Source organism: Rhinolophus ferrumequinum, assembly GCF_004115265.2.
Source record: "Rhinolophus ferrumequinum isolate MPI-CBG mRhiFer1 chromosome 15 unlocalized genomic scaffold, mRhiFer1_v1.p scaffold_54_arrow_ctg1_1, whole genome shotgun sequence".
NCBI lineage: Eukaryota > Metazoa > Chordata > Mammalia > Chiroptera > Rhinolophidae > Rhinolophus > Rhinolophus ferrumequinum.
This window is the reverse complement of record NW_022680357.1, coordinates 13,453,400-13,466,498: the sequence shown is the minus strand read 5'-3', so window position 1 is coordinate 13,466,498 and position 13,099 is coordinate 13,453,400. Positions and strand designations below refer to the sequence as shown.

General features: G+C 50.7%; 1 protein-coding gene across 5 annotated transcripts in view; it reads left to right on the top strand.

The window, feature by feature from the left end:
• Positions 1-13,099, top strand: part of MYH11 (myosin heavy chain 11) — a 101,670-nt gene that overhangs the window by 72,311 nt on the left and 16,260 nt on the right. For all 5 annotated transcript variants that reach the window (XM_033101994.1, XM_033101992.1, XM_033101993.1 and 2 more), the window contains 12 exons: positions 1,180-1,373; positions 2,674-2,795; positions 2,915-2,984; positions 3,149-3,309; positions 4,170-4,278; positions 5,888-6,019; positions 6,115-6,321; positions 7,306-7,443; positions 8,404-8,527; positions 8,869-9,040; positions 9,641-9,853; positions 10,969-11,113. In XM_033101994.1, coding sequence (XP_032957885.1) covers positions 1,180-1,373; positions 2,674-2,795; positions 2,915-2,984; positions 3,149-3,309; positions 4,170-4,278; positions 5,888-6,019; positions 6,115-6,321; positions 7,306-7,443; positions 8,404-8,527; positions 8,869-9,040; positions 9,641-9,853; positions 10,969-11,113 — 1,787 coding nt within the window. The remainder of the gene's footprint in view (positions 1-1,179; positions 1,374-2,673; positions 2,796-2,914; positions 2,985-3,148; positions 3,310-4,169; positions 4,279-5,887; positions 6,020-6,114; positions 6,322-7,305; positions 7,444-8,403; positions 8,528-8,868; positions 9,041-9,640; positions 9,854-10,968; positions 11,114-13,099) is intronic.

Below are 13,099 nucleotides of genomic sequence, written 5' to 3'. Positions count from 1 at the left end.
TATTTTGAACAAAATGAAAATGAAAACATAACTTACCAAAATTTGTGGAATGCAGCAAAAGCAGTGTTTTGAGCAATGCCAGTGGGTTGGGCTTGTTATATGTAGTCCCACTGGATTGGTGGGAGCCTCTCATTCTCTTCTGAAGGAAAAGAAGAGTGTTGTTGGTGGTGGTGATGATGATGATACCATCACTACCTACTCTTTTTTTTTTTTTTTTATAAATTTTATTGGGAAACAGTGTGTTTCTCCAGGGCCCATCAGCTCCATATCGTTGTCCTTCAATCTAGTTATGGAGGGCGCAACTCAGCTCCAAGTCCAGTTGCCGTTTTCAATCTTTAGTTGCAGGAGGGACAGCCCACCATCCCATGCGGGAATTGAACCAGTGACCTTGCAGTTCAGAGCTTGCGCTCTAACCAACTGAGCCATCCAGCCGCCCATCACCACCTGTTTTTGTTGAGCACTTACTAATATGCCAGATTCCTACCTTAGAGTGTTTGCTACACCTTCTACCCCAAAATATTCTTTCTCTGGATATGTAACTAATCCCTCATTTCTTTCTGGTCTCAGCTCAAATATCAATTTATCAGAGAGACACCTTTATCACCCCATCTGACAGAGTACCCCATCATTCTCTCTCTCCCTCTTCACCCTGCTTTATCTTTCCAAGCACGTCTCACCACTCAACATACTGTGTATTTATGTATGTGATCGTTGCCTCCTACCACTAGAATAGCCATAGAATAGGAGCCGGGGAGGGCAGGTGGGACATGGGGTCTGTATCACCAGGGCCTGGCACATAGTAGGGTCTCGATAAATATTTGTTGGTGGATGGAGAATCGAAGGTGGGCAAGGTGGTCAGTGCTTTACATGCTTTACTTGCATACTCCTTCCCCAGGAGGTAGATACTGTTATTCTATAGGAGAATCTAAAGAACAAAACGACACTGAGAAGGATTTACTCTGTGACAGTGTCAGAGAGAATTTGTTCTTCTGTCACTCAGGAGCTCTCAGGGTTTCCCAAACAGATGACACTTGGAAAGTACTCCCCGACACCCCTGTTACCTGTCGCTAGAAGGAGGGCGTTGGAGGCAGAGGGGGACCCAAGCTCTCCACACTCCGGGCCTGGTCCTCTGGCCTGTTGTGGGGGTGGAGGGTGATGCCACCCTTATGTGTCCCCCAGTGGACCGCATCGTGGGGCTGGACCAGATGGCCAAGATGACAGAGAGCTCACTGCCCAGCGCCTCCAAGACCAAGAAGGGCATGTTCCGCACGGTGGGGCAGCTGTACAAGGAGCAGCTGGGCAAGCTCATGACCACACTGCGAAACACCACGCCCAACTTCGTGCGCTGCATCATCCCCAACCACGAGAAGAGGGTGAGGCTGTCCGCCGGCCACGCGGGGGTCAGACGACCCCTGGGAACATCAGCAGGGTCTGTGGGGGCGGGGAAGGCACACGGGGGTCGAGGGGAGAAAGAAAGCCTGACTCCCCACTCCAAGGACTCCATCTGGCATGGGAGGAAGGTTCTCTGACTTTGGGACCCTTAAACCTGTGCCGGAGGCAAGGGAAGGCAGGGAGCCGGGGAACATATTCAGAGGCTTGCAGCCGTAGGGTCGATGGACATGTATCCTATTATTCCGTTAATATTTACTGAGTTCCTACCTGTGCCAGGTGCTGGGGATGGGATACAGCGCTGGATACATTGGAGTCTTTTCCTGCAGGTTTCTTATACTGTAATGCAGGGCTGCTCAGCTGGGGACCTTTGGCCGTGTCTGGAGACAGTTTTGGTTGTCAGAACTGGGAGGGGGCTGCTCCTGGCATTCATTGCTTAGAGGCCAGATATGCTGCTAAACGTCCTGCAGTGCACAGGACGGTCCCCACAACAGAGAATGGTCCAGCCTCAAATGTCAGGAGGGCTGAGATTGTGGAGAGGTGTTCCAGTGGGAGAGGCAGACACACAAGCTGACAAGCGTGCTGCAATGTGCCACACAGCCTGGGCTCAGAGGACGGGAACCTGGTGTGGAGGGCAGGGTGGGGCGGGCATCCGAGGCAGAGGGACCAGTAACGCGAAAGGGTGGAGGTGAGAAATGGAGGATCTTGGCAAGAAAAGGCTAGATAGATGGTTTTGTGTGGACCTGTGATGGCGCGAGGCAGGGATTGGGCAGAGACGGGGTGAATCAGTAGTCAGGCGCTAGCTCTTGGAGCTCCTTGGAGGTTGACCTGTAGAATTTGACCTTGCTTCAATGATGCCATCAGGGCTTCTAAAAGCAAGGGTATGTGAGGATTGGATTTACATTTTAGAAACCAAATGAGGGAATGTAGGGGAACGGCAGGACTGCGGGTGAAAAGACCAGGCAGGAGAAGATGCTGGCGAGTGGATGGCAGTGCCGATTGGCCAATAGACAGAAGTGGGGGGCCGGGGAGACACTTGGGAGGTAGGAACTATAGAGCTGGTGATGGACAGGAAGGGAGGAAGGGAGGCAACAAGGAAGAGCCCCCGTTTCTCGCTAGGGGCCACCAGCTACGAGAGAGATGTCACCTGAACCCTCAGCTGAGACTTCACCTGATGCCTGTGTTGGTCCCCGTGGCCTGGCAAGGCGGGTCGCCCAGGCCTGAGGTTTGGGGCTTGCTGCTGCCCGAGGCCCCCATGGTCCATTGCTCTTTCCGCCTTTGCAGTCCGGCAAGCTGGACGCCTTTCTGGTGCTGGAGCAGCTGCGGTGCAACGGGGTGTTGGAGGGCATTCGTATCTGCCGCCAGGGCTTCCCCAACAGGATTGTCTTCCAGGAGTTCCGACAACGGTGAGCCGGCTGGGGCAGGGCCCGGGGGGGAGGGGGGGGGGGGATGGGTGAGTGGGGCTGGGCTGCGGCGGGGGTGATGGAGCGGTACTCGGTCAGTGACTTCTGCCCTGTGTGTCAAGCTACGAGATCCTGGCTGCAAACGCCATTCCCAAAGGCTTCATGGACGGGAAGCAAGCCTGCATTCTCATGGTGAGCCCGCCTCAGCCCCCTCCCCCGAAATCCAGCTGCGAACCTCCCAGCCCGAGCTGGCACTGCCAGGAACTGCTTTGGGTGGGACCCTCCTTAAACAGACTTAACCCCTGGCCACATGGCATGACTGAGGACCGGAACACTTATCCTCTTTCCTTCTACAGATCAAAGCCCTAGAACTCGACCCCAACTTGTACAGAATTGGGCAGAGCAAAATCTTCTTCCGAACTGGGGTCCTGGCCCACCTGGAAGAGGAGCGAGACTTGAAGATCACGGACGTCATCATGGCATTCCAGGCCATGTGCCGCGGCTACCTGGCCAGAAAGTAAAGACCTGCGTACTGTCACCTCCCCACAAACACAGATGGGAAGCAAACGTTCAGGGGGCTTTCTGACCTCATGTTCTGATTCCCCGACTCTCAGGGGCCATCGGCTTTAGGATGCAGCTTTTTCTTGAGGGGGAAAAAATGCTACCAATTGAATGTTTGCTCTAGTTTATAAGGGCAGGGCGGGAAGGAGTTAAGACCGTAGCTCTGGAGTTTTAGACCTGGGTTCTCGTCCTGGCTCTCCCACTTAATTGTTGATAAACCTTGGGCAAGTTCCTCTACCTCTCTGATCCTTAGACGTTCACCCACGTCTAAGATGGCAGCCAAGTAGAGAAAAGAGGATTGTACTCATTGTTCTGTGGCCTCTCAAACCCAATAGCCCTTAAACAGGAAGAGTAGTAGTTGTGTGTCAGGTTTGAGATTTCTAAAATGGACCTGAGGAAGGAATACGTTTGTCAGACACTGAGCTTTGGGGAAGACATGGCACAGCTGGGCGAGTGCCGGGGGGTCCCACGAGGAATGGTGTAGCATAGAGTGGTTTCCTAGGTCGTGTTGGGATCACAGCTCTGAGTCCAGGGCACTTTGTGAGCCTTGAGTCTTCCTTACCCACTGAGAAAGGCTCTTGACTCCAGATCGTTCGAATGGTCTGTGCTCAGACAATATACCGGTGCTGAAGCTCAGAGCTTCCAGAGGAACCAGCAGGAGAGAAGCAGGGATGTCCCCACTGACATCCCCAAATCCCAAGCCAAACAGATGGGTCTCGCTTTCAGAATGCTGCAGGGCGGGATGCCGTGACAACATGGTGAGGCGTGTCTTGGGCCAACCAGGGCTTCTCACGGCTCCCCTGTCCTTCTCCCCAGGGCTTTTGCCAAGAGGCAGCAGCAGCTGACGGCCATGAAGGTGATTCAGAGGAACTGCGCCGCCTACCTCAAGCTGCGGAACTGGCAGTGGTGGAGGCTCTTCACCAAGGTGAGTGCCCGGGGCCCCACTCACCTTGTCAGGACCCGCAGCCCTGGGTCTTCACTCCAGATGCTCCAGATGTGGGGCTGGAGCTGGTCAACAGTGGATGTGCAGCTGAGGGCTGGAGATCAAACCTTGTCTGTTGGTGATTCTCCAGGCCTCAGAAAGCCCTCCAGCCATGGCTTTAACACAGATCCAGAGCATTTCCAACAACCACAAGGATCCCTCCATTGCCCTTTATAGCCACACCCACTTCCGCTTACAGCCACGCCCACTTCCGGTTATAACCACACCCACTTCCTTCCATAGCCCCTGGCAACCACTAATCTGTCTCCATTTCTATAATTTTGTCATCTCACGAATGTTATGCAAATGGGGTCATACAGTGTGCCACCTTTTGGGACTGGCTCTTTTTTCCACTCAGCACCATTCTCTGGCTGAAATGTACCAACTGCACAAAGACATGCTCTCTCGTGACAGACACGGCTTCCTCTATGTGCCCTTGAGTGTGTAAATTGGCACAAGCCTTTTTTCTTGGGCAAATATTTATCGAGTGCCCACTATGCACCAGGTGTGTGAGAGGTGCTAGGGGTCCTGCCTGGCCTCATGAATATTCTAGTCAAGTGGGGGAGCAGGCAATGAGCAGATAATCCCCAGAACAAATACGTAATGGCAAACTGGGGTGAGTGTGAAGGAAGTCACGGTGTGTGACAGAGACTTCCCTCGTGCCAGGTGGGGGCTTGAGCATAGGAGTTAGGAGTCAGCCTGGTGAAGACCAGCGAGGGGAAGTGGCTTTTGGAAATATTCATCCTCAGAGACCCAACTTCTTAAAAAACTGGCCTAAGAAAGCCATCTGAGATTAAAAAAAAAAAAAAAGGAATTACGGTTCATTGTAGCCTTATTTGCAACAGCAAAATTTCAATGTCCAGTCCCAGCAGACTGATTAATTCGATAATGGCCCATCCATCATCAATGGGATACTTTTCAACTGTTAAAAATGATGGCTTTCTAAAAATAAAGTTACAAAAATGAGGGAACAGCAGGGGATGATCATTACCTTGTAGTTTCAAGTAACAAAAGCACATAAAACTGGACAGCGTGTCCTCGAGTATGTTTTTCAAACATGTAGGAAAAAAGACTGGAAGGCAATGCTAGTAATGACCTTGAGGGGTGGTAGGAGTGAAGACTTTTATTTTTTCTCTTCTCCTTGGAAGGAAACATACCAATTTGTCAGTGGTAGTAGTCTCCCTCAGGGTGGGACTAAATGGGAGAAGGGGAAATTTTTCCCTTTCACCACACCTTTTTCTGTTGCCCTACGTTAGGGTTTCTCAGTCTCGGCACTATTGGTATTTTGGGATGGATAATTCTACGTTGTGGGGCCGTCCTTTACATTCTAGAATGTTTACCAGCATCCCTGGCCTCAACGCCCTACATGCTGGTCGCACTCGCACCCCCTACCCCAGTTATGACAGCTGAAACTGTCTCCAGAAATTGCCAAATGTCGCCTTGGGTGGGTGGGCTCAAAATGTCCCTGGCTGAGAAGCAGTGATGTGATTTATTACAAGACTGTATGCCTTGTGCCATGAAAACAAATGCTGGGCTCACTGTGTGTGTGCAGGTGAAGCCCCTGCTGCAGGTGACACGGCAGGAGGAGGAGATGCAGGCCAAGGAGGATGAGCTGCAGAAGATCAAGGAGCGGCAGCAGAAGGCGGAGAGCGAACTCAAGGAGCTGGAGCAGAAGCACTCGCAGGTACCGGGCTGGGAGCATGGCTGGGGCTGCAGAGGGACGGCGGGCTTGCCTGCTCTTGGGGGCTCACTGGCCACCTGCCCACCCCCCGTGTGCAGCTGGCCGAGGAGAAGAACCTGCTGCAGGAGCAGCTGCAGGCGGAAACGGAGCTGTATGCTGAAGCCGAGGAGATGCGGGTCCGTCTGGCGGCCAAGAAGCAGGAGCTGGAGGAGATCCTTCATGAGATGGAGGCCCGCCTGGAGGAGGAGGAAGACCGGGGCCAGCAGCTGCAGGCGGAGAGGAAGAAGATGGCGCAGCAGATGCTGGTAAGGCTGTCCTGGGTGGGTGGGTACCAAGTCCCTGCAGGCCTGTGAGGTGTGTCTCATGACACGTGGCCCCATTGGACATCTAGAGAGACCAAGGCTTGGAGCAGAACAGCCATCTGCCAACGCAGGTCTCCTCTAAAGCCCTCTCAGCTCTACTGCCCTGACTCTCATGTGCCTTTGTTTTGTCTCCTAATAGCAACCCTGTGTGAGGGGTAATTATATTAGGTTAGTGCAAAAGTAATTGCATGCAGTTTTTGTAATTTTTAACCTTTTAAACTGCAATTACTTTTGCACCAACCTATAGTTAGCTGTTGTTGCAGAACAAAACACCTGAAATAAACATTTATCTCATGTAGTCAGGCATCTGAGAGCAGCTTAGCTGGGTGGGTCTGGCCTTAGCATCTCTCATGAGGTTACAGTCAAGGTGTCAGCCTGGACTGCCGTCATCTGACTGGGGCTGGAGGACCCACTTCCACGTGGCCCACTTACACGGCTATAGGCGGGAGGCCTCAGTTCCTCACCGTGTGGGCTTTTCCACGTGGCTCCTTGAGTGTCCTCACAACATGGCGTCTGGCTTCCCTCAGAAGGAGTGAATCAAGAGAGAGAACGTGGGAGGAGGCCATAGTGCCTTTTATAGCCTGATCGCTGATATTACATTCCATCACTTCCTCTTCCCTTATTTGTTAGAAGCAAGTCACTAAGTCCAGCCCATGCTCAAGGGGAGAGGAATTAGGCTCCACCTCTTAGAGAAGAGTATCAAAGTATCTGTAGGCACATAAAACCATCATGGTGTCTATGGTCCCCATTTTACAGATGAGGAGACTGAGGCTCCATGAAGCAAAGTGGCTTTGCCCAAACCTTCTATTTGCAATAAAAGGAGACTGCAGAGCACTGGGGAACATGTGGCCCAGCCTCTTTGTCAGTCAATCCCCAGAGCTCCATGAGAATGACTTTAAGTAAGGCTGTGATTCTTTTCCCACAAAGGACCTGGAAGAACAGCTGGAGGAGGAGGAAGCTGCAAGGCAGAAGCTACAACTTGAGAAGGTCACGGCCGAGGCCAAGATTAAGAAACTGGAGGATGACATCCTGGTGATGGATGATCAGAACAATAAACTGTCAAAAGTGAGTGGGGTAGTGCATCTGTGTTCAAACGATGGGCTCAGCAGGGACTACGACTCCAGATTCTTTGCCTTTTTTAGCCAAATACAAAAGGTATTGAAGGCTGAGCAAAGGCTCCAGCAGTGACAAGGTGGCCTTGCGACCACCATCTGGATGCAGGTGTGCCATGAAGTGCCTGAGACTCTGGGGCCTCTCCCACATTCTCATGGGCCACGTCCAGTTAGGGAGAAGGAGACCAGCTGTCCTGGTTTGTCTGGGATGGAGGGGTTTCTGGGATGTGGGACTTCCAGAACCCAAATTGGGAAAGTCCCAGTGAAAACCAGAATGAGTAAGCTACCCTAGTTAGTAACCTCTAACCAGCCCCCCTGAGGGCAGGCTCCTTTTAGTTCTTTGAGATAGATGTCAGCGGGGCACCTATTGTGAGCCTGGCCCTGTTGGGTCCCAGACATGTGGGGTGAAGGAGGACCCTGCCCTCGTGGGGCTTATCCTCTAGTGATAATCATACATGTAACCATTCATTACCATTGTGATCAAGGTCCTGAAGGGGGTGTTCATCATATTCTGAGAAGAGCACTAGGGGATGGAAGTAGGGTATTCAGGGAAGGCTTCCTGAAGGAAGTGATATTTAAGTAGATACCTGAAGACTGAGGAGCCAGTTAGAGGGAGAGGGGCTGGAGGAGCATCTGAGGCAGATGGCCCTGTTGGTGCAAAGGCCCTGAGGCAGGGAAGAGCTGGCATGTGATAGGAAGGGGGCGAGAATCCTACTGAAGGGCAGAGTGGCGTGAGAGAAGTGGCTGGATTTTTAAATTTAGGAGCCTTTCTTCACCATTTCAAAGTCTAGGTTGCATTTAGTTATAATGTGCATTTTCCTTTCATCTGTTTATCTGGAAATTACTAAAAGGGAAACGCAGAACCTGGAGAAAAGAACAAAGCGAATGATATTTCTTTCTCTTCCCAAAAAAGGAGCGGAAACTCCTTGAAGAGAGGATTAGTGACTTAACAACGAATCTTGCAGAAGAGGAAGAGAAGGCCAAGAATCTTACCAAGCTGAAAAATAAGCACGAATCTATGATTTCAGAACTGGAAGGTAAACTGGCTACCTAAAGAGGCTTTGAACAGATATTTTAAAACTAGGAAAATCAGAGAGGAAATTTCAGAATGGCAGACTATTTCAGGAGAGGTCAGCCCTCTCCAGCTCCCCAATCGCTCTTAGTCAGCACACGTTAATAATCAAAGGTGCTTTTCATGAGAACTGACTTTCCTTCCCCAAAATGGTGGTGCGGGTGTGCCAGTTACCACTAGGGAGACGTGTGCGTGTGCTCGACTGTGCGTGTTCTCTCTGTGTGAAATGCCTGAGTAGGGAGGCTCACCCTCCAGGTGTCTTTCTGGGGGCTTCCACCTCCTGAAAGGCCCCTGGCTTTGTCACAGTGCGGCTGAAGAAGGAGGAGAAGAACCGGCAGGAGCTGGAGAAGCTGAAACGGAAGCTGGAGGGCGAGGCCAGTGACTTCCATGAACAGATCGCCGACCTGCAGGCTCAGATCGCTGAGCTCAAGATGCAGCTGGCCAAGAAGGAGGAGGAGCTGCAGGCAGCCCTGGCCAGGTAGCGCTGGGGCATGTCCTGTGTCTTCATGTGTCCCAGGCCTCCATCGCGTGAAGGCGGCCCTGGGGCCAGGCCTCCTGGGAGCGACCCCAGCCCTGCTTGCACCCAGAACCATACCTTTGACCTTCTTCCCTCCAAACTCATCCCTCTTGGTCTCCCACGGTGTCGGTCTTTTGGAGGCCCAGGCCTTTCTCGTCTACACCACAGTGCTCCATTTCCTGTTGCCCACTGAGTCCCTTCCACTGGCATCCTACCCACCACATGTCTGGCTGGCGCTGGGACGACCCTCCTCTCCCCAGGACCTCCTTCTGAGTGAGGTCCCCACCTGTGTGAATGGCCGTCTGGGACCAGTACTTTGCCTTACGCACATACACTGACCTATTTTTTCATATCAGACCTTGGAACTCACGTCCTGTGAAATCTCCAAGCGGTCCACCGTAATGAGAAGGGACCTGTCGTACCTTGGGGACGTGGGTGGAACATGTTTTGGTATCTGTGGGACAGAAGTGGCTGGTTCCAGAAAGCAGTTTTTGGCCATGTTGTGAGACAGCCGAGGCCTGGGGCTCTGGGGTCTTAATTCTGGTGACCTGTCCTTGGCAGGCTTGATGACGAAATTGCTCAGAAGAACAACGCCCTGAAGAAAATCCGGGAGCTGGAGGGTCACATCTCAGACCTGCAGGAGGATCTGGACTCAGAACGGGCTGCGAGAAACAAGGCTGAGAAGCAGAAGCGAGACCTGGGCGAGGAGCTGGAGGCGCTGAAGACAGAGCTGGAGGACACGCTGGACAGCACGGCCACCCAGCAGGAGCTCCGGTGAGGGGGGTCCTGGCCCCAGGGTCCTGCTGGGGTGGCTGGCGGGAAGGGGTGGGTCACAGGGTCCCGCAGGCCTCCATTTACTGTCCTAATTGCATTTTGCTATAACTGACATAAACATAGTGAGTTTTCATCTTACTAATTTCGCATCGCCTTGGTGGGACATAATCAGAGAACAATTTGAAAACTAGAGAAACGTGGACACCAAAAACATTGTCCTCAGTCCCCCCCTCACTTAACATTTTGGGTATCTCCTTGTCTTTTCATTGTGTGTCTGTAAGTAAATTTCCGAGCTCCAGTCGCCGAGTATGGGTGTATAAATTTTGTGTTAAACTTTTAAAGTATCATTACATTGATCTTTAAGATTCACTGTTGATGTCAAATGGGCATAAACAGAGGGTCACCTGCTAGATAACGAGTGCTGACTTGAGGAAAACCAGGTCCTTTACTCACTCAACAAACACACACGTGTATTTTGAGAGCATCCTATGAGGTCTGTCTCCCATACTTTGGGATTTGGGCTACGGCACTCACCTGTGTGTAGAAGCCAGCATGATACTCTCCTCCCTTCTCACCTGGCCAACGATACAGAAAAGCCCAGCGCAGTGGCTAAAAGCATGGGCTCAGAGTCGGACTATTTGGGTTCAAATTCCAGAAACATGGGCCAGCTGTTTATCCTTTCTTAGCCTTAGTTTTCTGATCTGTAAAATGGAACTCATACCACACCTGCCTCTTCGGGTCACTCTGAAGAGTACATGAGATGATGTATATAAAGGATTTAGGTCAGGGCCTGGCATACAGTAAGTGCTCAATAAATAAGAGCTAATATTAATATTCCAGGAACATTTTGCAATGCATTTTGTAATTCTTTCAACGATATCATTTTGTGTTAATTGTTTGCCCACCCTGAGAGAATCTAGGCAGGTAACAAATGCCTCATTTTGCCATTGAGGAAATTCCAGGTCCAGAGAGGTTAGGTGACTAACCTAAGGTCACACAGCTAGGAGAGGTGGCGATGGAGATGTCAGCTCTGGGTCCCGGGACAGCGCTCGTCCCATTGCACAGCACTGTCTGAGGTGAACCTTGTCTCTCCCCCAACTACCATCACTGTCCAGGGCCAAGAGGGAGCAAGAGGTGACAGTGCTGAAGAAGGCCCTGGACGACGAGACGCGGTCCCATGAGGCCCAGGTCCAGGAGATGAGGCAGAAGCACACCCAGGCCGTGGAGGAACTCACTGAGCAGCTTGAGCAGTTCAAGAGGGTGAGTTGCAATGTTTTTTTGTGACAACACATAGAAGAGCGATATGTCAACAGCTTTAAATAACTAATAACTAATCAGGGTCAGTACTGAGACGAGTAACACGCTACCCAAGGCTCTAATAATGATGCCAGCCAGCATTTATGAAGTGCTTCGTGTATGTCACTTGATCTTCACAACCACCCTACGGCTTATGTACTATTAAGCCCATTACACAGACGAAGAAACTGAGGTCTAGAGTGCATAGAAGTGAAGAGACTCACCCCAGCTCACACACAGCCAGGAAAAGAGCCATGACTTGAGCCCAATCAGTCTGGCTGAGGACACCCCTCATAGCCTCTCCAGGTAGGGTCTACAGAATGCTGCCCCCTTCCCTTCCCCACAGATAAGCAAAGGTTCTGCAAGATTTCTGGGAGGGAAACTTAAAATTGGGAGCATTCTACCCACCTTAGTTTCTCTGCAGCTTGGAGGACGGCTGTCATTATTTGATTTCAGTGGCCCCGGCAGCTGTCTGGTGTAGTTTGAGAACAGCCGGGTTGAATCATTGTGTCTCCCACGGTTGGCTCTTTGAGGTGTATGGGATTGGGTGCTGTCCAACAGCGTTATTCTACTTCCTACTGGGAACTTTCTCTCCCCTTGGAGAATTTCCTTGTGTCCCATTCTCAGGGGAAAGTGTATCAGCTTGCGACATCCTGCTACATTGCTTTGCTGAAGTCTGAATGGTATCGCCCTCAGTTATAGCTCCCCCACACTCCTGCACTTTCTAGGTACCCCATAAACTAGATTAAATGGTGGGAGTTCGCATTTTGTTTCTGTCAGCAGTCAAGGTGAAAATATTTTTCCATGAGCTGGTTCACTGCCTCTTCTATCAGAATCTCAACATTTCCTGTACGTTTGTGTTCGCCCTGATTATATGCCAGACACTGTTCCCACGTTTTACTCTCATTTAATTATACCATGACCTTTGTCATGTTAAAATGCAAATCTCCAGACCCAGCACTCTGAAAAGTGCTGTGCAAAACTGACTCCTGTCACTCTCCAAATGAATAAGGATGCTTGTTTATGTCCCTTTGTCATTTGTCACAGGGGCTCTGAATACCAGCTGTCAACAGTTCATCAATTCTTTAATACATTTTGGACAAATAATATTTTGCTAATTGTAATTACAACATACATTTCCCTTTGCAATTGGCTTCTCTTTTTAATGTTCAGAAGTTATTTTTTTTAAATGTAATTTGAACCCAGATGGGCTGTCCTCACCTTTGGAAATGATTAGCAGCCCCAGGCAGTAGTGAGGTGTATGTACCCCCTTTAAATTCATAGTTGTGGGGCCCCAGAAAGAGTAACTGACCGTCCTGAAGCCAGGTGGTCATCGGGGGGGAGCAGGTGGTCATCGGGGGGGACCCACTCACTTCTCTCTCCTTTTCTGCTCCCTATAACTCTGGGAGAAGTCTCCCCCTCACCTGCTTTTCCCCCAAACACCTTTTTTGTTAGGGAAACTCACATGCCTCCAGGAACTGGTTAGATGAAATGACTTTCTCTTAACTATCACGTTGGGTGATGGATGTATGGTCGATAGGGAGTGGTGGAGACTGGGGCCAAGTGGAGTATGACTTGCCCAGCTGTAGGGCCAGCTGCTACTTGTTGCCTCGGAGGGAAGCAACACTCCTGTCTCCAGATCTTTAGTGTGTTTTTTGAAAGTCAGAATTATTGAGATATAGGCAGTAAAATTCACCAATTTTACGTATGTAGCTCAATGAATTTTGAAAAATGTATGCATGTGTGGAACCACCATCACCACAGTCCTGATATAGAACATTCGATTATTTTAAAGAGAAGTTGGGAGTCAAGAGCTTGATGGGACGTTTCTTTATTAAAACGTTGGCAACTAATTTTGGCAAAAAGTAACAAAGGGTCAAATGGGCCATGATCGCAGGTTGCGTGCAGCCCCTGGGATCCCACTTTGCAGCCTCTGAGCTTTAGGAAAAC